Source organism: Etheostoma cragini, chromosome 2 (genome assembly GCF_013103735.1).
Source record: "Etheostoma cragini isolate CJK2018 chromosome 2, CSU_Ecrag_1.0, whole genome shotgun sequence".
In the NCBI taxonomy this organism is placed as follows: Eukaryota; Metazoa; Chordata; class Actinopteri; order Perciformes; family Percidae; genus Etheostoma; species Etheostoma cragini.
In genome coordinates, this window is record NC_048408.1 from 18,176,881 (window position 1) to 18,204,518 (window position 27,638).

The 27,638-nt window shown below is 39.9% G+C and overlaps 2 protein-coding genes across 6 annotated transcripts in view; one reads left to right on the top strand and one right to left on the bottom strand.

The window, feature by feature from the left end:
• The window catches only part of LOC117958000 (phospholipid phosphatase-related protein type 5-like), a 42,322-nt gene extending 20,942 nt beyond the window's left edge, over positions 1–21,380 (bottom strand). Inside the window, exons 1-3 of one of the 3 annotated variants that reach the window (XM_034894174.1) lie at positions 20,741–21,380; positions 16,364–16,474; positions 2,535–2,723 (exon numbers count right to left, since the gene is read on the bottom strand). In XM_034894174.1, the coding sequence (XP_034750065.1) occupies positions 2,535–2,723; positions 16,364–16,474 (300 nt within the window). In that variant the 5' untranslated portion in view covers positions 20,741–21,380. Of the gene's footprint in view, positions 1–2,534; positions 2,982–16,363; positions 16,475–20,740 lie in introns of those variants that run through there. The other 2 variants (XM_034894183.1, XM_034894189.1) reach the window with 2 other exon arrangements.
• Positions 21,381–27,316: 5,936 nt separating this feature from the next.
• Positions 27,317–27,638, top strand: part of palm3 (paralemmin 3) — a 28,776-nt gene continuing 28,454 nt past the window's right edge. For all 3 annotated transcript variants that reach the window (XM_034884134.1, XM_034884143.1, XM_034884151.1), the window contains exon 1: positions 27,317–27,638. This exon is cut by the window's right edge and continues 120 nt beyond it. The gene's annotated coding sequence lies outside the window, so the exon portion shown is untranslated.

Genomic DNA, 27,638 nt, shown 5'->3' on the forward strand with positions numbered 1-27,638 from the left:
TGGATATAGACTACGCACACACTGCTGTCTAGCGTAGCATTGATGCTATGCTGGGCTGTTAAGGGATAAATGATGTGTGAATTTGCACAAAAAAAAGATGTCAAGATGTCCAGAGTCGTCTCACCTCACTTTGTGTGCAAGCAGCCAAACGCAGCCTTCAATAAGTTATCTTTTCTAAAGTCATGAAACGTCGAAGCAGCAAATAGTAGATTTTGAGATATGAAAGTAATTATAGAATGATTTACGTTCATGTCACTTTGGAGTCAACAGCTTTGATTTGACCAGACTTTATTGACTTGGAATCAAAGCACTACCTCTACAGTGTGCTCTAATATGTACTGTATGTGTGGCGTACTTGAAGGCGGGGGCAGCATTATAAGTGGCTGGTGTGGGCAGGGCAGTGGCTACCACAGTATATAAGTGGAGTGGACTACCCTCAAAGTTCTCAACAATGATTTAACAGATTCACTTAAAGGCGGTGCAAATTTATGCAAAAAGGCACTCCACGGATTTTTCTCATCATGAACTACTCAGCCTGTGAAAATGGTTCACTGTATAATATCTTCAGTTGCTCTGAAGGGAAGTCATCCCTGGTGATGTCATCTGGGTTATCTCTGATTAAGACCGGAGTACTACAGATTTAGGCAAACAAACAGCTTGCACTACAAAGAGGGGGTATGGACTAGTTTATCACGCAGGAAGGGTCTAATGAGAGACATTTTTGAGTTGCATTATGGAAATTGTAGGACCCGACATGTATTGGACTTGACCCACACTAAGGAATAAAGTTCAGGATAACACAGTCTCTGCTGCAATGAGCTGACTACTGTTTTTATGACCTGTCTGCCACCGTTTGAAAGTACAGTAAATGGGTGGATACTGTTTTATATGTTTATAAACTGCGGTTTCCGAGTTGTATGCCTCCCCCATCATTATACAAAGAGACAGCAGCAAAAAAGAGAGAGGGTCTGGAGGAAGAAGAATAGCAGTTTCTGGTAACTTTAAAAATCAGTTGGAGCTGTCAGTCACCCAGACACAAAGATTGTATAAGCCAGTCAAGGAACGCGTCCACTTTCTGTTAGTCGCTAAAAGTCAAAAGTTGAGAGAAAAGAGAGATGAATATCTGCTTCTTTTTTTATCATATCTGAACAGAGGCTTGTGGGATGGAACGCTATGTTGGAGCGAAAGAGAACACAGATGCTCTGACTTTCAAAAAAGCCGCTTCACACTCCAGGCAAAATCACGCTACTCCGCTCTCACTCTGCACAGCTCGCAATCCCTGGTGCCCGCAGCCCCCATCCAGTCCAGTGCATGTTCAGCTACAAACAAACACACATACACAGTGCAACTGTGTTCCTCACTGTCACATGTGTTCATTTGTGCATACCATTGTGTTAAATACAATCACTAGAATATGTCTCTCCTTGAGCAAAATCTCTGATCCAAAATGTAAACCAAATGATAGTGCTACAACCAAATTTCAAAAGACAGGAATGGAAACTCCTATCAGCCCCAAATGGACAAACAAGTCTCAGAATAATGCCCTAGAAAACATCTCCAAATATGTTATAATTGACGTAGATACAGGAATAAAACAGGCCTCTATCTTCAATAGTGAGAAGTAAATTTCCCAGGTCTGCAAGTTACTTGTATCTTGTATAATTGTGTGCATCTGCTTGTGTTAAACTTGTACTTGTATATGTGTGTGTTTGTGTGTGTATATGTAGCCTGCCCAGATTTGTGGTTCAGAGGCGGCCATATCGTAATGCCACTTAACTGTTAGGAAATTAAAGAGACAAGCCCTGGGGGACCATAAACACAGTCATTAAGACAGAGCTTTGATGAGAATGTAAAGCTATGTTTCATTATTAATAATATGAATATCCCACTCGACTGACAAGAAAAAATGGCCACTGTAAAGGATTTTAGTATAGACTCATAATAATTGTGCCTTATTCATAATATTCATATTAAACTAATTTTGGTGAATTTTGGAATCAATGAACGGCAAAAATTGAGCTGTTGAATATTTATTTTTTATTCTTTGCATGTTGCCAAAACTCATGACCTACAAATTGCAATTCTGAATAGCTGTTTAATTATTAAAGGTGCTTCACTATGCATTTTAAAGCCTTGGATGAAGATGGTTCGACAAAAAATAACAAAACCTGCGCCTCTTCTTGTGCACGAATAAAGCTGATGTTTTACTCTGTTTTAGTACCGTGCAATCTTGAAATAAGGACAGACTCTCTGTACACTGTAGCTATTACTGACTGCTCTATGGAGGACAAATATAGTGCCCGTTGCCATGGTTTCGACAGAGAACACATTCACACAAACGGAGCAGTGAGACCACGAGGATACACACCTACACAGCTCTCCCCTCTTTCAATCCACAAACACCACGTGTAAATGAGGAAGAACTACCGTATATGTATGTGTATGCATGTGGGGGATCGTCATGTCTGCCGTGTGTTTGCATGATGAGCACCTGTGGAAGTACTTTTTTTTTAACAAGTTGAACACAGACTCACCGTCACAGTGGGGATGGCGGTGACTAGGGAGTAGACAAGTACAGGCGGCGCCTTGCTGTTGTCCTCTGGTCCTGGATACGGCTTGGAGTAGGCTTTGTCGAAACAGAAGAAACCCTGGATGTGCACGGGGAACGTGTCTGTGTACTCAAAGTAGTACGCCAACAGAACGGTCCCTGCCATGATAACCAGCTGGAAATAAAACATATTGGTTCCAGCTTTAGGATCGGATCCACAGAAGAGAGTGAAGGAGTTGGAAAAGAAAAGACAGCCGTAAAAAGGGAGAAGTGAAAAATATTGTCACAGTTTAAGAAGAAAAATGCAGAGATTTTTCCTTCACAGAGCAAAATGATGGATGCTTCCGTAATGTGTAAAATGAATCAAGTGTGCGTGGAGAGATAGTGAGGGATGTGGAGGATAGGGAGAGGGAGGGAGGGAGGTAGAGATAGAGACAGAGGGAGACAAATAAGGAGAAAGACAGATAGAGAGGGGGAAAGAGAGAGCACTGACAGAGATCCAGAGCAAGAGAGAGATCCCTTCAGCAGAGTCAGTATGCAGAGTGGGAGGGGAGAGAAATAAATGGAGGCCGATCAAAGAAAATAACGCTGTGTGGTGAGAAAGAAGAAGAACTGAACAATGATGGGAGATAGTTGGGGGGGGTGAGACACAAATGGGGTTAAAAAAAGTAGAGCGGTAGAGAAGTCAAAAAGGGAGGGACAAAAAACAACCCTGGGAAAAGCAGAACACAAGATGAATAATATATATTGTATGTGTGTGTGTCTATCTGCATAACTTACATTTAAAATACCAGCTGTGTGCAAGGCACAAGCCATGAAAATTAAAAATATGACCTTCATAACTATTTATTATTGATTTATTATTATTTGATGATGAATATGTATTATCAATGCATAACAGATTGAACCGATCTACTTTAGGGCACTACAGAGATAGAAAACATTTAATAAAAACATGCTATTCTGCACAAATGAGACAGATGCACAACTACCTAATTATTCATTTATACTCCAGTAAACATCATTCTAACTCCTTTGCCTAGTTCCCTGAAGGAGAAAACACTGATTTGCAACTGTACAGCTGGCTTCTCTATCAGAGAACAGAGTGCAGTATTTGTTTGCCTTTAATACGCGTGCAACTATAACTACGAGTCCAAAAATGTGGGTTTAAACATGGCAAGATGCTGATTAGTAATCTTAATCTGCAGCATGAATGTTTCCGAGATGAACTTCCATTGTATGTGAAGGACAAATTTATCAGCACCAAAACACAAGGAGCCTCTCCTGGCAGGCCTAGCTGGTATGAGGCACACAAGGCAGGAAAGAAACAGCAGTGTGGATGCTGTTGGCTAGAAGGGGTTACAATATGTGTAACATATAAAAGGTTAATAATGCATTACCATTGCACTTTACCAGATAAATAATACTTATTAATATGTAACTAAACAAAAAAAGACCTCATGCAAGGACATGGACTGAATAAATCTTTTTCACAGAAGCATTTTGACTTGCCTGTCACAGGTGTAACTAATGACATTATGAATTGGTGCATTGCAATAATTGCTGGAAAGGAGACATAATAATAAATAATAATTTGACTTTGGACAAATTGACTTTTGATGTTAGAAACTAATGGGAAACAAGCTGCTCCTGCAGTTTTGACAATGATTTTTGAGTAATGTTGAAATAGGGCTGCAGATAAGAATAACAAGGGTGTGTTTGGGATTGTGGATATCTGTTTTAAATAAATGATATCTATTGTGAGTGAATCTTTAGAGCAATTTTGGAAAATAATCTTTACAATTTGCTTTCTTACTGAAAGTTAGATGAGAAATTCCACTCTCATGCCTGTGCATGAGCTGTGCGTTAAGCTGGAACTGAACCTGGGAGTCACTTAGCTTAGCATAAAGACTGGAAGAAGGTGGAAACAGCTCCCCTAACTCTGTTCAAACGTTGAATAATCCACATACGAGAACCCCTAAAGCTCAGAAAAAAAAAGTGCAATATCTTTTCTGTACACAAACTGAAATTTAAAAAAAGACAAGTTTGGGTTTTCATGGGGAGTTACTTGGCAACCAGCGTAACACTGTGCTAGGTGATCTTCTTACATAGTGCTCAACCTGGAAATTATGAAATGTCAAGATATTCCTTTAATTGCCAGCTTTTGATGCAACAACAACATATAAGACCACATTCGTTTTATTTGACTAAACATTTTTGCACTTTTTTTTTTCTTTATTCAAAATTAAAATGAATTCTTATTATTAAGGATTTGATGAAGATTGCTCTTTATGGTTTGTAACGCAAAACAGGAAAAGTGGCATATGGCTGAACAAGCCAGAAACCACAGAGAGAACCTCTTCTATCATGTTCATTCTCTTCAGCAAGTAACAGAGTACCTACTTGGACTAATGCTATAGGCAGAGGAAGGGGGGGGAGGTGTTACATGTTACATGTAACACATTTCAGCTTTAAACTGAAGAGTCATACAAATTAACAAGGTGTGGGGGGGTGACCTAATTTATATTCCTTAAATTACACGCTCCGCTGTCAGATCCTTGGAACTTTCCTTTAACCGTTTCCCTTAAAGTCACTGAAAATATGTGAATGATTCCCTTTGTGAATTGGAAAAATGTAATTGTTGATCTGTACGTTGCCGTGGCAATATACAAACCTAATGTATTCAAATTTGTTTGTGGCGGACGATGTATTCGGTGACACACACATGCCCCAAGGCCTTTAGAAGCAAAATTATGAGGCACACAGAAAAGCACACACACACACACACACCCCTAGCTTGTAGTTTATATATATATATATATATATATATATATATATAGTCCAAGAATATCAAGCAGCTCCATATTTTCCCATGTTCTTTTCCATCTACATGCACTTTGTGTGTTTTTGTGAGTGGGTGGGTGGGTGAGTGTGTTTATCCATGTGTGTGTTTGAATATGCCTGTAGGCATGTGGGTGCATTCCCATGTCTGAGGAGGAACTCTGACACAGGCACGTTGTGTTGAAAATTTCTCTTCTTGCCAAGCTACAGAAGGCTTGAGGGAGGGAGCGAGGGAGGAAGGTGTAAAAAAGGTGGGAGTGAGCAAGCAAGGGAGGTCTATGAACACCCATCAGAGTTTAAACAAACATTAGAAGACAACAGCGGAAAGCCTCCCTGGGAGATTATGCATGTTGTTTTGCATCTACTTCTGCGCTACAGAAGCATTAACATTGGTTGTGCTTAACGAGGATGTTAGTCTTAGAGCTTTAACAACCGTTTGTGTGGAATAATACATGAGAAGACACAAGTGACAACACTTAATATTAATTCTGGGATTATTAATATCTGATTATAACAGGAAAACTTCTCAGTAAGAATGAAATACAAAAGTTCCAGTTAATGGAGCCATCACTTGTCTTGTTAAGACAAACAGAAAATCCAGGCTTGGAGCTCTTAATGACATTACACCTCCCTAACCTGTCAAATGCAAAAAATTCTATTTCCTGTACACTCTGCACTCTGTTGTTCGTCTAAATATTAATAAAGGTCAAAGCAACTTCAAGTAGATGGGTTCTAATTAGCACATCCTGCACAGATCACCTTGGAATAATAATTTGCATAATAAATTATTTCTAAAACACCGTGTGCATGTGCAGTATGAAACTTCTGTGAAACTTCAGCAGCAGGAGGGTCAGGGAGGGTCAACACAGGCCGACATCATTCTGTCTCATCTCCACGCAGGTTGTTTATTCAGGGTTGCCCCATGGCAGCTTCCTCCAAGTGTCAGGACACTCTTTTTGAATTTCACACGGAAAGCTATTTTTCACAAGCATTGCCAATTAATTTCTCTTTCAGCTCCCAATCGTGAATAAAATAAAAAAACATAAAAAGGATTTTTGAGTGATAATATGGAACTGTATTTCTTGTCTGATGTGCCTCATCTTCAGTCTGTCACCTGTCGCCTCCGCTAAGAGGACTGTTCCCTTTGTTGGTCCACAAGTCTTTACCTGACCCGCTGAGTCGCTTTCCTTATAATTGGTTAGACTTTTCATATTAACTTCCTCCTGTTTCGAAATGTGCGGGTGAAATAAAAAAAGCATTTGATGATGTATTTGTAGAACAAACATTTCAAAGCAGTATGTTACTGTTCCAATTCCAAAGTTTTAATTCAATTGAACTTGTCTTGGCCTAAATCTGGTTCATCTGTTCTTGTGAAGTGACAGAAAAGACCATAATTAAATATACACAATTTAACCCCTAAATGCTCTCATTCTGTTTCATCTTAAAAGATCTCGCAGTTTGAGATTAAGACCTCAGACACTAACCCTTTATGTGTCCTCTTCTTCTAGCAAATCACACACTCTTAAATCTTCCTTTTGAAATCCACGGCACACCTGTCCAACTATAGAAGAACATGGGCTTGTCCACATGTACGTTCGATCAAACAAATCTTAAGAAGTAGGCTTTTCAAAAAGGAAGAAAAGAAAGATGCCATGCATGACTACAAAAGTTCATTGATCACAAACTCCCACTTAAACATAAACAACCTTTGAAACACTCAACTCAAGTGTGAAAAATAAGACAGCAATTGAACATGCTTTTCTTTGATAGAAGTATAACATGTTGGTCACACTCACTGTAATAAACAAATGTATACAAAATATACATGTCTGATGCTTTCTGCCCTTGTAACTTTCAAACCAGACCCTGTTTGTATCACAGCAAATGTAGAAATGGGTGAATTTTGTATGATTCATTCAAATTTGGTATTGCCAACTAAAAACTTCAAAACCAACAGGCATGATAATTGAGGGATTACACTGTCATGCAAGAAAACCCAATTTGATTAAGCTACTAAAATATGTCAGCATAGGATCAAACCACAGTTTACAAAATAAGGCACATTAAAAATGATGACCCCTTTCTAGCTGACCCAATAAAATGTACTCATCAGGCAGTGTAATTAGGACCTAAAGCTCATACCTCTGCACTTCAGGGAGACTAATACAGCATAGCACTGATGTGACAGGAACAGGAGAAAATCTCATGCCCTCCAAAAGCCTTTAACCAGAAAAGGGGAAAATAAAATGTGACAATGTCTCATGGGGCCAAACTGTGAGCTTGCACATTGTTGCATGTCTACATTTGACCTGTGTGGAGTGGCCAGATGGCAGAAAAGTCAACTGATAAAGTCAAACATGTTTACAGTAGGTGAGAATGTGTGGACGGAGGCTGGTGTTGAGATGACAGCCCCCCGCTGGGAGACAGCAAATGTCACACTGCTCAGGGAGAACAGGAGACATGCTGCTTCGTTTTGCTCTGACTATGTCTGATGTGTTTTTGTCTTAAACGTTTTTGTAACTACTGATCAGTCCTACTCATTGTCTTGGAGGATTTTTGTGCATTCCTCCGCACAAAACTGCTTCAACTCAGTGATGTTGGTTGGGCTTGATCTCTTAAGATCTTTTCACATTTCAACTGAATTAAAGGTTCAGTAGGCAACTTTTACAAAAATAATTTTTTGTCATATTTGCTGAAACTGTCATTATATCCTGACAGAAGTACACGACACTGAAAATCTATGAACATTTTTTCTGCCTCCTCATGGTACTTCTAATGACATTTGTAGTTTTCATCGCACCCAGAAAGAAAGAAATACACACCACCTTCTCCTCACACATACTCACTCATCTGCATAAATCACATGTAAATAATGCAATAAAGCCACAAAAACAACCTACTGCATGTCATTGAATCAACATGGGTTACAGGCAAATGAATGGGCTTTACTGCCGCCTGCTGTCACTGGATTGTATTACAAGATACTGAGTAAGACAAGTGCAAAATAAAGATGGGCTGACTGATAAAAGAAAGTGGATGAGCCAGAGGGGTCGAACCTTAAAGAGAGAACTGGGAGAAGCAGCAAAGGGAAAGTATATGAAGATAAACAGACTGATGAAACGGTTACTAAGACATTAGTTTATCACATTATACACCGGGGTGAAGCCAAGTGTGCTGCTGGGAAATAAAACCAATGTAGGCAGCACACAGAAGAGAAAACAAAAGGGCAGAGGAGGTGAAAGCGAGCATCTGAGGATGTATGAGAGGGTGAAGTGGAGAGGAAGGAAAACTACATAGAGGGAACAAGGGAAAGGGAGAGGATCAAAGCAGGCATTCATCTTCTGGGCACCCACATGCCCTCCCCTCCCTTCTCCCTCTCCCATCTTCTATCTCTTTTATTTTTTTCTGGGTGTGTTTTATCACCATGCCCAGTTGATCTTAAACTCATCAGCTTTTTTTCTCCATTCATCTGTCAAAAAATATCTTTACCTAAATTATTTCTTAAAACCACGCTCCCTGTGTACCCCCCCCCCCCCCCCCCCCCCCCCCCCCCCCCCCCCCTTCTTGCAGCATTTCCCTCCATGTCTCTCAATCATCCTCACTGTCAAAACTCCCTCTGTCTACTCTCAGACACAAACACTTTGGCTCTGCATGTGTTTCACGCCTTCCAACCATTCTTCCTCTTTTTCACTCGTCTCTCTCTTTATTGCAGCAACAATCAAATAATTCTGCAAAGTCTCCGGTCCTTAAGCAAGCATGCCCCCGCATCTTACAAACGGAAGAATAAAAGCAGATGCAGGCTCGCACATAAACATGCTCCCTGAATAAAACCCACAGTGCAATTAAACACTTCATTCCAGAGCTCTCTGGTTACGTACATAAACAACTATTATAATTTATTTATTTATTTTTAATACAAATTGTCTAATTTGCATTCCTTTCTTCAAAAATAAAGAGGATTGGTGCCTTTTAATTTGTTTTTTTAAGCACATGCAAGTCAATAATTTCACTGACAAGTTTGACTTTGATGTAATCTGTCCTTGACCTGGAAATGATGCCAGATTTCATAAATGGTGAACATTTTAATTTTGAAACTCTACGGTTTCAATCTATTTAGCTGACATCATTCAGAGCAACATGAGCAGCAGTGAGAATCAGTCTGCATTTCTCTATCCAATAATTGCATGTAGCTCAGAATAAATCAAGGGGCAAGATTTGATCTTTCATAAGAAATGTTTTTAGAGACTAACTCCAGCAAAGATCTTATATTTCTGTTTCTGATAAGATAATTTGGCCACGGCGGTGCAGCCTAGATATATAGGCGGCTGTTCTATTCAATATTCACAGATGATACGATACAAGCCTATATTGTGACAAACTGGGTCTCTCATCATCCCTCCCTTCCTCCCTGAATCGATAACAGGTGGGAAGCAGCCAGCTAACAAGTGTTTCAAACATCCACCCAGAGTGCAGAGAAATCCCGGTGCAGCAGACAGGCGGGCAGGTGCTATTCGTAGAATCTGAGAGATAATGAGGAGGAAACTATAGGGAGATAATAATGTGAAAACGAGCGGTTACTGTGTCTTTGTGGTGGGGTGTGTGTGTGCATGTGTGTGTCGAAGAGGGAGGGTACACATGAAAATAATTTGTGCAAGCATTTCAAAAAATGAGCATGAAAGCACCCAAAAATGAATCACTAAAATTATATATAAAATGCACCAAGGGATTTGAATTATTATTTTCTCTTTGCTGACTTTCTTATGTGTTTGAGACATGTTATGTTTTGTTTTTTTATCAAATTTGTTTATCATAACATGTACATGTTGTGATAAATAGATTGATTTTAAAAAAAAGATGTAAAGATAATCATGAATTTAAGCTGCTTCTACATCAAGATTTAGTCTAACAAAAGAATTTGTACAGTAAATCTGGAGTTAAAATGAAAAGGAGCCCTACTAGAGTAGTTAAGTAAGCGTATTTTCTGCTTTGATACAAAGAAAGTACGGGAAACAGTTTGGTTGGGGGTGGTCTTGGCACAACTAAAAACCAAAACATCTTCAGAAAAGAGTAAACACATGCAACAAATGGGTTGCTTGAGGGAAGAAGATGTACTGAGGAATTATCAAACCCGGCAGGGAATATGGATAAGGTAAGCACGTGTAGAGAGGAAGATGCTTTGTAGTAGGGAGCTATTGCAGTCGGTCTGATGCATTTAGGATTCTGTTCATTATTGGAGCAACCGATGCTGTGCTGCCTTCACACCTAAACCAAAAGATGGTAAAAGGTGTCCGTTGGGGACCGGGCTCACCATAGTGTAATGGACACACGCATCCGGTTCAACGAAGTGCCGCAAATGCCTTAAACCTGCATTCTATCTGAATTCCAGAGGGCAACACGTGCGGTTGCAAAAGGAGGTGTGTTTCTGTAGAAGTCACTTCTTGCTTGATTTACTACCTCAGTAAACATTTTCATAATGGGTTTATGATCTCAATCACTAGTTTTAAGTTTTCTGCAACACAGAAGGATTTACATTTTTTGAATTATGGTCTCGTTTATTTTAAAATCGACGTTAAAGCAGGGGGTTGATGTAGGGCGTGGCTATGATGTGATTGCCAGTGAAAGTGTGTAACGTAACCCAGAGTGTAAGCCGCTCCTCGCTCACTCCCCCCTCCCTTTCTTCTAAAATCGTCACATCCACAAACAGGATGTCTGCGCCCGTAACGGCAAACTCGGCAACGCATGGCAGATCTCCACCAAACAATGGGTGGGATCACATATTCGCTGTCCATCAATACAAAGTCTATGGTGCTCACACACAGCAACACGAATCCTGTCAACAAGCAGGGTGAGGTGTTTCTTAAAGTTGATGTACTTGGCAGGAAAATTTAAGCATTGAAAAGCCTATCAGTAACAAGACAGATGACACACAACAGAGGTTTGGTCTGTAATAATTTTGAGCAACCCTTTCTCCTAGAAATTATATTTATATACTACAAATTTTGCCAAATATTTAATGTAGGAAATGTAATTGCCTTGTTGGATCATGTTCAGTGGCAAAGCTTCAACATCAAAATATCAACATTTTGGGACTTGCCAGATGTGTTGAACAATTTCTGCTCATTTTCAAATTGTTAAACACATCTGGCAAGTCCCAAAATATTGATACTAAATGTGCGTGACCAATCTCGACAACTTATGTTAGGTACACAAACACAGCTTTTCCTTCATTTAAAGAAGCTTTGTTGATAGAAAACCTAGTTGGGCATACAAAGTGCAGGTGACCGGGATTTTAAAGGATCAAAACTGATGCAGCAGAACCAGCGACCATTCTACTTCCTTGTCAAAACCTGACACCTACATTTAATCAAAATGTACAGTGTGTAGTAGCTGCAAATGTAGCATCAAGCCGCTAGCTAGTGGGCTACACAGGTCTGGCCATGTTTTCTTCAGCCCCAACTAATGCTGACTCGAGTGACATCACTTAAGGTAGATTTTTTTGAAGCACCCTCTGGAGCCGCACAATACTTTATACAACCTTTTTCACATACAGTATGCAGTAGTACTCCCAAAGACCAATACACAGACTTTGAGTTCACCTTTCAACTAGTACATAAACATAACCATAAAAAGTTGAATCCTGCTTTAGTTGCTACAGGCGCATATCGCATTGCAAGAACTTGCCAGATATGTTGAACACATTGTTGTTGTTGTCCTCAGTATGTTGAAATAATACAGGTGAAGCAGAAATATACTTCCTTCAAAACATATTTGCTGTTGCAAAGTAGCAGTATGTAGACTGAGACAGAAACCTAGGCACCAACTTTTTGCAGTAAAAAGAAAAGAAAAAAAATAATGAGAGAAATATTACGGACAAGGCAGAAATTACTGACCGGGCACAAATTAGGTGTCTTTAGGGAAGCTGGGCGATGAAAGTTGCTAGCAGACATGAACCAAGACCTTAAAGCATCGTCACAGACAGCATTGGGCCGTAGACCTACAGTAAAACATTATGTGGTCCATTGCTCAGCAGTCTGTTTACTCTACAGCTACATAACTGGCTGTGCCATAAGAGAAGGCAGCCAACAAGGCATGAGGAAGAAGCAGAGAGGAGGAGGCTCAGCTACTCCGAGCCGGTAGTCGAGGCTGAACAGCAAAGCCGCAAAGCCAGGATATAGGATACACACTGCAAAGGCCGGGTGCTATGAATTAGCAGCTCCAGCACATCCACTGTAATGATTATCTTACTATTGTTACAGCTGATACCACACACTACCACTCACTGGCTGCAGGTTGTATGCTCAGTAAGATCCACTCAAAGAATCCACTTGTAGTTACCCTGCCTTTCAGAAGTCATCTTCAGTACAGATGTTCACAGGAGGCCTGTCTGGCCTAGATCAGACCAACTTACAACCCTCCTCCCATCCAACAATGTCTGTATCAAGTCAGGAATCACTTGTATCAAAATTACTCTTTAAAGAGGGTCCTTTGAAGCAGTGCATCTGTTAGGCTGCAGACCAGTCTTTTGTGTGACTTTGCACCATGGAGTGATATCAAGAGATAAGAATAAAGACACAGAGCTACTGTATGCAGCTTAAAGCGAATTTGTGTGAAATCTCACTCGTTTGTAAAGAAAACTGATAAGGCCAGTTTTCACATTTTAATCTAGAAGAAGAAAACATTTACTACGGGAGACAGTTGAAGGAAGAAAAATGGAAAGTAAAAATAGAGGAGCGAGAGATACATTGATCAAATTTAGAGACGTAGACAAGCCCAAGACTAAGGCAACGTAAAGTAATTTCACACATTGTAATCAAAACAATACACATACGATTGTGTACTACAATAGGTTATGTTTATTAAATAAAGCCCAAAATCTGTTGTTAAATAGAAATTGATAGTACCAACGTAAGTTAGCCACTAGCTAACGCTAACGCTAGCTAGAAGGGTTTGTGGTGACTTTGCCTGGAACGCTACCAAGTCGTGAGTTGTGACTTGAAGTCGTAACTTACGGGCTAAGAACTGTGTCTCGAACGCAGCATTGGATTGTGGGAAAAAGAAGGAAAGAGAGACAGAGTCAGCAAAAAGATCACAATAGAGAAAAAAGAAATTAGACTGGGCAAATTGGGTAATGAGATGCTAATGTACTAACAAAAGAGTGAGTGCCCTCCGGGGGGAGCTATGCTACAGCAAGCTGCTTCAATATGAACACATAGAGGGGGGAATTTAATTTAAAAATGCCCTTATTAAACTACTGCAATATACACAGATTCATTCAAGCGCATGCATATACTAAAGTCAATTTAGATTTCCATCTTCCCACCTCTGGTCCTGTTTAAACAAAACGAAAACAATAGATGCACCACTGGAGTGGGGGGAGATTACAGTAAGGTGACAAAATGGGATAGAAACTGCAAAGAGCAGGGAGAGTATCAGCTGGACATAACTCCTGCTGCACATCTAGAATCCACAGAGTCTAGATGTACATACTACCCTCTGTTATGTGATATAAGGTGAGCATGAGGACAAGGTCTACCTACCCTGACGGTGAGGGGTGAACAGAAACGAGGGGAGAAATGAAAATTACAATGAAGAAGTGATGGAGATCCATGAGGCAACATAAAGCTGGAGAGGAGGAATGGGGAGAAAGGAGGTCTTTGTGATAGCAGACAGGCTTGTGAGTGGGAGGAGGATATGAAGCTTTACAAGTAAAGGGGAATAATGGAGAGATCCATCTTGCAAAAGATGCAATTACTCAAGGGAATAATTGCAGGAGAGGAGTGATGTGGAGGATCTGAATAAAAACAGTGACTGGGCAGTACTCAAGAGACCCTCAAAGAGAATACTGGAGGAGGGGAGGAGCACCACTGACAGATATAAGCCTAAAGATAGCATAGACACACTATGAAAAAATTAGAAAGCTGGAAGATCATTATAACAAGTCCTCAAGAGGTTGCTGAGAATGAGCCAATACCAAAGCACAATGAAAGAAGAGAGAAGCGAGCTTAAGACCTGCAGGGATTGTGAGATATTTGTGCTATAAAGAGGTGCAGCAGTAGCAGAGGTGTGTGTTGTTGAGGAGTGTTATGTGGAAAGAGTGTAGTATTCATGTATTTAGTGAGGCACAGAGAGAGGGTGAAAAAAACCTGTACTGTGATCTCAAGAGGATGTTGTGAATGAGTGAATGAGTACAAAGAAAAGAGAAGAAGAATGAGGTGGAAGTATGTCCTTCAATTGAGGTGCTACAGCAGGTGCACTAAAGAAAGATGCAGTTTTCCAAAGACATTTCACACAAAAAAAAAAACTCAACCGAGGCCAAGTTTTTACCTATGTTTGTTCAACACAAAAACGTCCATATCTATACTTAACTCTCTTGTTAGGCTCCGGCCTATAGCTGAACCTCTGATTCATCTAGTCAACTTTCTATGGCACCATTTGACTTTCCGCCAACCTCAAACTTTATTATTTTAACCTGTTTAAGAATGCTAAATCCCATTTCTCGGATGAATTCAAAAGATTGTGTTCTATTTCATAAAAACAGCTAATTCAGCTATCGTTGCTGTAGCTCAAAGGACCTGCAGGCCCGGAGCGTGTTTGCGGCAGCACGGGCTAATTGGGTTTCCGTTCTTAATTAGGCCAATTAATTAGAAAATGCAGCTGAGGCCATGAGCGCTCCATCAGGTCATTTAGGGATTACAGGGAGAGATGAAGAGTCAGGGGAAGAACAGAGGAGTAGAGAAAAAGAATTGATCAAAAAGGTCACTTGAGAGGGTCTTTTTTTGCGGGAATACCTCAGCGACAGACCCTCACCCTCCTGCTGAATGTTATCTCAAATTGATTTGCAGACTGGAGGTAATTACCCATTTGTGACAAAGTAGATAATTTGTGCAATTTCCCGATTGAAGCTCATTGTTGTTAATCTGCCATGAGAAACGTGAAATTATGGAATAAAGAGACGTGGGAAGAAATAGGGAAGAGAAAGAGGAGCATTCAGAGGCAGAAGATGGTATATGTGCTTTCATGTGTGTATCAGCTTGCTCCGTGTGCCTCCATACAGTATACAGCTAACTCTTCATTTCTGCCCACTTTCATGTACAACCTGCATCTACACAGCATGTTGCACATAACTTTTTCCAACTGTGCAGGGGTGGCTCTACAGGGGGCAAAGGGGGGGGGGGGGGGCAGCTCACCCCCCACTGTAGGGCCTAGCCCCCCAGCTGCCCCCCTAACTTTGGTTTAATACTGGGCTTGTAAAAACAGACTGCCACTATGTCCACAAGCTTCTTAAAACATTCAAACAAAAAATTTATTTATATTAATTAATAATACATAATTGTAGATGTAATCTTAGCCCCATGCCCCTGAAATACTTAGCTACGGTTGTACATGTTATAGGGTTACATATGTAAAGATATTCATATATACACATAGATTATCTAATGATGTTTTAAAGTTTCTCTATCTTAGCTTTTTTTAACCATAATTACTGATAAAATAAGACAGATTATGTTTCTATTTGTTTGTATTAGTAAATACGAGCAAGCCATTTAATTCAATTTCACCTAAATTCAATTTTATTCATAGTATGAAATCCTAACAAGAGCTCACTCTTCTTAAGACATTTTACAGACATAGTACATATAGACTACACTCCATAATTTATAAAGACCCAACAATTCTCCCAAGAGCGGGCGGCAATTACAGTAACGTAGCAGATTGACTGGAAATATTAGTCGTAGCAGTTCAGGGTGTTATGGGGCACAGCAGGGCATAGCAGTGCTTTTATATATGGGGGTTCTGTCTTCCCCTGCCACCCTTCCAAGATCTCTCGCTACCCCTTTGCCACCCCACGTACAATTTTCTACAGCCGCCACTGCAACTTTACAATGTCAGCACAGTCAAGTCTGAGGAACACAACAGGTGAACCGTAGTGCTGCATACTGGTCCCTTTGCAACAAAATGTGTCCAAACACTCACCTCCACAAAGAGGAAGCAGGGCACGATGTAAGTGCTGGTCTTCTGCTGGCCGCTGTCGTCAGGAAGGCTCCTCATCGCTCTCCTCTGTGCTGACAGCTGACTGTCCATCATCTGTGGGGCCAGAGTTCATTGCAAAGCTTTAGTTTACTAAAGCTTAGTTTACTATATCGAAATGATAGGCTGGGTGCAGGACTACTGGGCAGTAAAACACAAACTATTTCTCATTTGGCAAAAACTGAAATTGCCAATTTTGAACTTGACATTGAAAAAAACATATTACCACTCAAGCACAGACAAATATGTGAAATTCATAAAGATGTGGATGAAATAAAGTTGCAGACCATCTTTGACAATTTTAAGGTAGTGTTCATAACAATAAACAACAAATGCAGTGTTATCTGTGAGGGCACCCTGGGTGACTTTAAGAAAATTCAGAATTCAACCTTAAACTAATGCCAAGTCAACCTGCACTATAAGTTTGGCTATAGATAATAATTGGCTTGACTTGTTGGTAAGGCAAGAGACCTGACTGGCACCTCAGATTAGTCATAACTTTGTGACAACAGTGAGTCACTAAACAGTCCTATGAGTTCCAGAAGACTGTGAATAGTCCCTTTATATTCATCGTTGGGTCGAGAGTAAATCTTAGGGTGAGAGTTTCATAGTCTGTTGAATCGCAAAAAGAGTATAACTCTTAAAAGGTCAGTATCCAGATCCTCTTTACACTTGTTTTAAAATGGGTTTCGGTGATCCACAGAGGAGTGGACAGCTGAAGCCCCTTGACGTTCACATGTCACACATCTCTAGCTGACCACTTATGTTCAGATTTCCATACTGCCTACGTCACTTCCACTAGAAGATTAAAGGGCCCTGCGCACAGTCATTATGTCCACACGTTAGCGGTTGTGACGTTATAGCTGGAGATATTGCTGACAACAGAATCCAACACATTTCCTCCCTTCCTTTTCTTTTAGCATTTGTGTCCAAATAGGCTACTAGTTTAAAAAAAAAACACAAGTAAAACCTCCTAATACACAAACATGTTCCTTGGCAGAAACATTGGTGCTGCTCAAATGGCTAGGTGATGCAGGGCAACAGTTGCCTGCATGCTATTATGTCCAATGCAAACATTCAAGGCCAATCTCAGCAAATAAGTAACCTTACAATCAAGCAGTGGTGAAATGTAACTAAGTCTACTCATACTCAAGTATTTCCATGTTTTGCTTCTTTATGCTTTCACTCCATTTCAGAGGGATATGTTGTACTTTTTACACTTCCACATGCATCTGACAGCTGTAGTTATTAGTCACTTTCCTGATTAAGATTATTAATACAAAATCAAAAGCATTAATATTACTAATGCAGTAATATGTGTGAGATCAAACATTCACCATAGGTAATAGAATCCCATGTGTTAACTAATTAAGATCTTCAATCGTTAGAAACATTCCTTACAGCTGTAAACATAATGTGATATATATCCAAACCATTAGTAAAGCAGGGACTTTCAAAACTGCCAATAGCCGGTGTGCTCCATTTTTTAAATTTTACGAATAATTATGTCTGAGCACGAAAAGAGAATCCTCTCATCATCTGTAATCAGGGTCAAAACACCTAATTTTTTATGTGCACAGCTACGTATACACATACACAACACACACAAACTCACTCACTAATATGCAGAGTTGCCCACAAAGATTCATTTCACACACACACACACACACACACACACACACACACCAAAAGAATTGGGGATGAGGTTGAAAGGAGGAGTGGAAAGTCGAGTGGAAACAGAGGAGAGATGATCAAAAAAAAAACTGACAGAAAGAGATAAGAGAGACAAAGCCATGATGCAGACATTCGGAGACTCTTCAGAAGTGAAGAGGGTGGGGTGAAAGCCAGCCGACTCAGCAATGGGAAACAACAGCAATCAGGGGATAGCAGGTAGAAGTTGAGGAAAAAAGCTTTAGTTCCCAAAGTGAGAATAGGAGACAGGGGAAGAGACGGTGGGGAAAGTTTGTGCAGGAGGGAGGCTCATGAGATGCTCAAGGTTTTCTGACATGCTGAATAATGTAAAAAAAATGTTTTTAAGTTGAGAGACTACACAAAAAGCATTCAAGAATATCCTCTTTGAATCCAACTGCAAATTCAGTTTTTCCAAGAACTTTGAAATCATGATTTTATCAATTGTAAAGCAACCGCCCTCAGCAGTCTTCAACATGATTTATCCCACTAAACACCAATTGGTTCTCCTCTCAGATATCAAGCCTATTCCCTCATCTCCTTGACAACAATTATCTTGCTGACTTTATGCCTGAGGGGAAATCTCCGCTGCTGTGTCAACCCTTTCCCCAATCAATGGTCTTTTTTGGTGAGTGGGGAGGAAGCCACTTCACAAGGTTGGAATGCATCCATGTCTTCATCAGTGATATAGTTACACGATACATTTGAAACAAGAAACATTGTCATTGAGGAACCACATTTTATTTAATTTTTTTTATCTTGTAATGAATCCAATTATTCAACATTCCTTAAAAGTAAAACATTATAGTTCCTGTTCACACAAATACAAAAGAATAGACCATTTGGTCTCAAGATCAATTTTTTAAGGTCTTGTCTTGGAATCGACCACATTTTTAGTCTTGTCTCGGTTTCAGATGAAGGAGACTCTAGATTTTATTTCAAGAACGGTCAAGACCACGACTGCAAGGATTTCGCTAAATTGCCTGTGCAGTGTCTGATTTTAGCCTTTGTGTTAAAACTTGTAAATGTAATCAGAAACTGGACTGATAGCTAATGTGAAATGTGTCACCGTTAACCCCCCTCTCCCTGCCCCCTTACACACTCCCAAGAAAGTGAATGCGGGAGACAGGAGAAAAAGCTCTGGCTGTCTAACACAAATCTGGTCTTGGTCTTGAGTCGGTCTCAAACCCTCAAAGTCTTGGTCTTGTCTTGGTCGCGATTCACTCTGGTCTTGATAATGACTTGGTCTCGGTTTAAGTTGGTGTTGACTACAACACTGCCATAAGTATTGCTGCAACATGTTTAAAGGAGAATTACATTATATGCTTTATTAACTAAAACATTAAAGATGTCATACTCTCCTAACCTAAATTCACTTAGATCCTGTCTCATCTGGAACAGTTTGATCTAACAGAAAAATTATACATTAACATATAACATATACATATACTAAACCAGCAACAAGCAAAGAATTACCCATATTTAGATGTGCTTTAAAAAGTATATGCAAACTGTGAAGCAAGCTGCACACCAGGAATACACCTGTCTGTATGACACAACTATTGATTAATGACCCTTGCAATTGTCAAAATCACCTTGAACTTCCATTAACTGGCAATGAAGTCCCTCTTGGTTGTCGCTGTACCAAATCAGAGATTAATCATCACAATCCCCTATAGCTTCACAGGAGACTTGTTTATGGCAGCAAATGGTTGAAATGTCTGTAAATTAAAAATAAACAATCTTGCAACAATGTATTTACCACACATCCAGTATTTCAGTTGCGTTTTGCACTGTTAGATGATTAACATGTACAAAGAGCAGTAGAGGCTGCACTTGCTGTGTTTAAGTATGTTTCAGTGTGTTAATTATTCATGCTGTGGTTCATATTCTTGTTTTCTCCACTATAGCTTGTTGCCTCATAGGACACACTATCCTCTATTCCAATTTAAGTACAAGCATCTACTACACTCGACCCTCAGATACAGCACAAAGTGCTTTGATTAGTGAAAGGCATTCATTGTTACTAAGTAAAAAGAAAACAGGTTGTGTGTACACACACACACACACACACTCACACAAGGTTGACCTTCTTTATCTACCCCGTCTTCGAAAGCAATGAGAAGCAATGTAAGTTGGCATGACTGACTTTATCTTCTGTTGCTGTCCATGTCGTTCACTACGATGTGCAGCTCCACACTGGCACCACAGAAACAAAAGACCCACTGACTACCTCGCTGGCACACACACAGGGGCATACACGCAGAGACGGATTTTTTTTTTTTTAAACACCTGTATGCACTGGCTCACTCACACAAGCACAACTGACCATCATAGCAGTGTTCATTACATGTCAACTTGGATGTCTGTCCAACATGTGGTTCCTTCACAGCTGATGCATGTGCATGTGTGTGTGTGTGTGTGTGTGTGTGTGTGAGACACAAAGAGAGAGAGAGATCATGCACAGAATTGCTCCTGTGCTGCACCTCAGGTTCAACAATGTGGGTCGGAGAGATGCAAAATCACACACACACGCACACGCACGCACACACCCGCGCAGACACACACACACACACACACACACAAACAGAACCCGTTTCCCAAAAATCAGCGAGTGGTTAGAAAAACTCTCACCTTAAATCTCTGTATGTTGGAAACAGTGCTGCTTCACAGTCAGCGCTGCCTCCTCCGAGTCTCTCTGTCTCTAGGAGGATTTACTCCTGCAGCAGACTGCCATTCTGTGGTTGCGTTGTGGTCTCGGCTCTGCTTCTTTCTCTTATCCCCTTTTTGTCTCTTTCAAAGCAAAACCACCCCTCACTTCCGCCGCTCCGCCACTGAGAAGCCCGCGGCACTGAGAATAAAGAGAGAGAGAGAGAGAGGGGGGGGGGAGAGAGAGAGACAGAGAGAGAAAGAGAGAGAGAGAGAGTTTGCCCACTGCCAGGCACCGAGCCTCCAGTCAGCCTAGTCTATATCCGTCTGCACTCTGCTGCTCGGTCGCTAAGCTAAATATGATGATCTTCAACAGCACTTCAAGGCTAATTAGTCAAGTGAAGGGATCCACAGGCTTGGTGAGGGAGGCTGTTGCCGGTGGATACAAGCATAGAAAAGAGAGAGAAGGAGAAAGAGATTATGTGTTTGCATCTGTATGCATGTAAGAGAGAGAAAGAAAAGGAAAGGAAAATAGGAGGAGGGAGAAAACAGAGAGTGGGAAGAGGGAATAAGAGAATGAGACAGCTGAAGAGGAGATAGAAACCAGAAAGAGCCAGCATGTGTATGAGAGAGAGAGACAGATGCAGAGAGAGCAAGGAAAGGAGTAAGGGAGATAGAGAAAGAGAAAGAGAAAGAGGTACTGTATGTGTGTCAGAGTCTGAGGCAACAGAGTGGCTAGAATGGGAGCTACTGTGCACTTTAGTACCCCACAAAACCCCTTTGACACTGGTAGATACCATAGGTTTGCTGAGAGAGAGAGTGTGTGTGTGTGTGTGTGTGTGTGTGTGTGTGTGTGTGTGTGTGTGTGCAATTATAGGCACACGAAAAATCAAAGCAGGAGGAAAAAAGCATTCTAAAAGTACAGTGTCAGTGTTTTGGTGTTTGTGTATGATGACAATAATGAAAATGACAGCTCAGGTGAGCTGGGATCACAATCTGGCTCAGCCCTCTGGACAGTAGACAGCGGGTTAATGATGCATCGTCAAGTGGAAAAGTGGAACGCATTCTGCCCATGGCCTCATGTGGGTCAAAAGTACTCAGGTGCAAGCTCACCAGCAACGTTTGGCTGTTGTTACATGTTAAGAAATACTACAATGGCACGAGTGGATTGTCATACATTGGGAAATTCCCCTCAGGCATTGCCCCATAAAATCAATAAAATTGATACTATAAATAAAATTGAATTGAATTGAATTAAAGTAGGTCTGTACTTAGTGTGGAATATTATACAATAAAATATTTCTGATTCGGACATAATAGAGTGTGTTTCCAGCCACCTGTTTTTGTGCAGATTGGATCACGTTCTTAATATTTTCCCATCATTTGGGGGTTGACTGGTGGTCTTTTGACCATGCCATCTCATTGCGCCCTGTTCTTCTGCAGTGGTTAAATGGCACCTGACTAGAGAAGTAGGGTTTATCTCGATGAACCAACTCCCAATAGTGGCTTAACAGCAGAGGATGTAAGAGAGAGAGGCACATAAATTCACATTTTCTTTTGCTGATTTTGTGAACATTACGTTACAATTTGTATTTCATTTGCATTGAAACCTGGCCATATTGGCTGGCATATTGAGATTTTATGCTTTAAATTTTGTATTGTATGTGTTGTGTGTATGTATTTAAATATTGGAAAATACACTTGGTCACTTTCTTGTCAACAGTTAGATCTGAAGATTGACACCACTCTCATGTCATGTCAATGAATAGAACAAAATCTGCCTACCGCTAACGCTCACTAATTAGCATGTTGTCATGTTTGTTTAATTCATACTTCCTTTCTTGACCAGACGCAGTCACTTCCTGGAATTTCAGCTGGACAACAAGATTTGTCCAGCATACAATCACCCATAGAACCATGTTAGTTAGATACTTAGATTTTTGTATGGATTAAACAACCAAAATATAAGATGTTAGTTAGTAAGCATCAGGGTTTCTCAGATTTAATTTAATTACCTTTGGACAGAGCCAGGCTAGCTGTTTCCCCCTGTTTCCAGTCTTTATGCTAAGCTAAGCTAACCAGCTGCTAGAGCTTCATATTTACCCTACATACATGCGAGTGGAATCAATCTTCTCTACTTATCTTTGGTACAAAAGTAAATAAGCATATTTCCCAAAATGTCAAAAACTATTTATTTAACATTTTAGTGAAGTCAATTTTATTGCTTCTCATATTTTAAATTAAGAATTAAATCCAATCTCAGGAGAGTAGGTGGCAAAGTGAAAGCTGCTGCATCACTCTTACCAATACAAATGTACATATACAGTACATATCCATGATTTCCAAAGACTTTTAAGCAAATTTTGTAAGGAAACAGCATTTTAAGAGCTGTTCACCCTCTCACTCAAACAAATCGTTTACAGCTGGGGAGAGCACGGAACACGCAAAGTAAAGTGTGTTCTTTTTTTCTGACTGAATAATGAAATCATGTGGTGTCACGGATGTCATAGTTCCCATGGCAACCCCCTGCATCCACAGAGTGAAATGACAAGCAAGGAAATATGCAGATATACACATACACATTTTAAAGTACATATTCCAGTTTAGAGGAAACATGGGCCACTTAAAAATGGCATTAATACAAACCATTGAATTCCCAAAGCTGAATGACACCATAGCATCAAAAATGAAAAGAATGTAACGAGTGAGATGACTTATCAGCCAAAGGTGACACGGGGAAGATGCAGTAGATACTGTAAGACCGAAAATAGAGCAAGTACACAGAGGTGAGCATGTGTAGCCTGCAAATAGTTAGACACACACAAACACACACAGACACACACACGCACACACACAAACACACACACACACACACATGCAGGACATTGTCCTCTATTAAACTTTCTTTTTTAGACACTCCTTTCCCAGTATCCCTTTAGTACATCCATTGCAGTAACTATTGTGCCCTATATTATGTGGTGAGGTGTGATATAAAGGTGTGGAGGTTGGACTTGGGAATTTGTTATGTGGCATCTGACTTTCGTGCAGGAGACCAGAATTTTTCTCCAGTCACAGATCCGCAATAAACAACACAATCTGGCAAACACAATCTAAGTGTTTAGTTGCAGAACCCTAATTTAACCTTAGGTTAAAAAGTGGCTCCATGTCAAAATCGGTCTATGTGACTGTTTGTACTTTTTGTTTGCTCGTTTTTTTTTCCAGCTCACAACTGTAAGTTGTTCACTGTTCAATTTAAAATACCACTGCAGGCTACGCAGCATCCCAAACTGAAGACTGAAGAACCGTAGCTTTGTGTCTGCTGGATTTGTTAAATAGGCAACTCTTAACAAGTTTCTCAACTTAAAATGTTATGTCAGTTCTGTGTCGCTTGTTTTCATTGTCCCCAAAAGGCATAAACATTGGATTTGGTAGCTTGTTTAAGTTATCTAACCCAAACCATAACCACACCTCTTAAATTGCAATTACCACGATTTTTCTCTAATCTTAACCATCCCATAGTTGCTATATGCAGGTATTGCATAAGTGAGAATTTCATAAATGTTGCCATTGGACGTAAAAAAACAAAAAGGTTATTATTGAATATAATCTGGAGCCTTGTAAAATCAAAGTCCAGTTTCCAATATTGACATAATTAACTGTTCAAATACCCCTCTTTTGCGTACGTACACAACCATCCACAAACAAGTAAGCCTTCACATTAGGTATTGTCACACTCACTTATATGGCACTAGGGTGGCTGTGAGTTAAGACAAACTGGCCTTCAGCTCGTTTTGTCGAGCATCTGCCCTGTTAATGTTTTCATGACATTTTGCTCACAAACTGTTTTTTGAAAAATCTAGCAACCCACATGGAACCTCACATTGTAAACCTCTGATCAAGTCCTCTTTTTACATTTGAATTGTATGCACACAAACACAAACTCATGGACACAAATGATGCTGTTTCTACAGTGTGTTTCAAAAGCACATACAAGCAAACAAAGAACAGTATTTAGAAGGTGCTGGTACTCGTATGAATGAACACACAGGGACAAAAGCACATGCATGCAGTGTTGTATTGTAAGGAAAGGTTGCTATACTGACAAATACCGTTGCCCAACAAACACACTCACAGTCACACACACCCACACAGACATGCACACACACATGCCATATTGACTGTGTGATTTAAGCCTGTGTGCAACCACTATCTGGCTGTTCATGTGAAGACTCCCTCTTGTCTTGGAGAATCAGAAGTAGGCCGAGTCAGTTGATGTGCTCATTTCATACACTATTGCTGTGGATCAGAGCCAGGGACATTCTCGTTTCAAATTGCCATGCTGGGGAATTTCAGCCATGAAGAATTAATCTGAGTTTTTGCAAAATGGGATATATAAAAAAGATACAGCACAGGTCAGCTAAGCTGTAATTCATATGACTAAAACACTGACCATCTAAAGACGCAGTTATGAAAGTACTTCAGGCGTTCCTACCCTAGATTGGAGCAAATTAAAAAAGTAATTAATGCTGATGAAATGAGCCTGAATTATATTAAAGTATAAATTAAACAGGAGTAAGTTATAATAAAATATACATAAAAATAGCTTGACCTGGTTGTATTTCATGGAGCTATAGAATAGTAGAAAGGTGCCTTTGGCCTGTCCTTGTTGTCACTCATGAACAAAACTTGTTCCCATTCCAGGGTCAACGTAGGGGACACCATTCAGGACACTTCAAAGAATTGTTTTGGTGTGAACAGTATAAAGGCAAAAATTATCTGTTTGTACCTAGCTACACTCCCAAAACTAAGCAGTATAACACAATTCACACAAAGAACACAACATAGCCTACTGAAAAAAACAAAGCTGGAACTGAAAGCTTGCATTCTGGCAAACCCAGATGAATGTGTTGTGTGTAGTGTATTTAAGGTTAAACTGACGTTTCAAATTAAAAAGAACAAGCCACAAAAAACCTACCTTAAGAATATGACACACGTCTGCCCGGGAGTTTGAAGGCACTGAAAAGGTTTAGGGCTCCCTCCTTCACATAGGACAACCACAACAACTTGGATTATGGATTCCCACATTGATCCTGTATCACAAAAGGGAAAAAAGGATCAAAAGAAGCTGTCTTTCAAACCAAACCTGCAGCATAAGCCACTGCTTCTCGGGTGTCAGTTCATAACCTCTGTATTTTCCAGTTACTCACATTTTCATGAAATATGCTAAAACACAGATACATATGCACAGATTTAAGTCAACTGTTTACACGTGACACATTCACTCAATGTCAAATTCAAAATCTGTTTAATCCAGCTGTAAACAGATACAACTAATTACGGCTGGGCGTCTAACGTATATATCATTTTATATCATTTCTATCACGTTTTTAAAAAAAAACAGCGGCCATAATATGGCAATATTTAGGTCAGTTGGAAGATGCTTTATGTTCTGATCCTTCCAGATTTAATATAATGGGAAAATACTCAACACTTTTAGCTGCAGTATATAATTCACACAGGAATATGTATAAATAGGCTTTAGCATCTGGTCATTTCAGATGGACAATTTATTTATTGAATTATCAGAAAACGTGCTATGTTGTTTGCAATATATGTTGTTATCGAGATATGAAATGATCTGATTACGATGATTGAGGATTTTATCCGTGTCGTTCAACCCTACGATCAATAACTAATACCCTCTCAAATGTTTTATTGTCCTCTGAAGTAAAAAATAAATGGATGGTGAACTAGCATTGCTTTTTTATTGCATTTCTGTTTTTAAAATGGTTACAATTGTTAGAGATGTATCCAGAATTCACCTCTGAATAAACACAACAGCGACCGCCCGCCAAAAGCACTGGATTATTATAAAAGTAGGGCAATCGTTTTAATTTTAATATTTTGGAATCCTTAATCTGAGCTGACAGGGATTTCACACTTTTAAGACACAGCTTTCATTCAGAGAAACGTTTTTCATTACATGTAAGTAGGTTTTTCAGTCCCTTATTCTGGTTAGACTTTTATTCATGAGATAAACAGTAGGCTATAGTTCAACAGGTTCCCATGCAAACATTACCTCTTCTGCAAACAGACCACATGGTGAGGCTGATGAATGTTAACGTTGAGTTGTTGCACCCAAACATACACTGAATGTAATATCAATAAAAATAAACTATAAACATGATTAAAATGTACACAACACTACCTGGCATATGCTGAACAATGATGCTGACACTTAAATTAACTGCTCAAATTAAAACTGAAAAGAATTTGGCTGTATATAACCTACTTTGTTTTACAGCTTGAAGGAGCCAAAAATAAAAAAGTCAACATCACAGTGACTTTTAAAAGTCTCTCTACAAAATTGGTTTCAATCACCAGAGAACATGTCATATTGGTCGTTAAGGAAAAGCAGAAAGCATCGTCATTCGAGTACAAGCTTTTGATCTGCTCTGCAGTCATTCAGAGAGACAACAACAACAGGAAACATGAGGCTGCTGCTGCTGCTGCTGCTGTCTGGAGGGCTGGCCTCACGATAATAACTGGAGTCAGGTAACCACCGGACAGACTCACTCTCTATCCTCCACACAGACGGGTTTACACACGGAGGGGAGTGGTGGGAGAGCCGCTTGCCGGGACGGTTTTACTTATTTATTTATTTTTCATCAATGCCGCGACCTAGCTTTTCTTTAAAATAAACTTTACTTTACTGTAAAAGTTTGATCAACTTAACAACGCGTCATCCGGTGTTCATGTCCACGAGCTAACAGTTGGGAGTCAGCTCAGCGCAGAGGCTACTCAGGTGTTCAACTACACGGAGAAGTTTATGTAGCCTATGTTAGCTTTGTTGCTAACTAATTACTAATTAGGCTAACGTTAG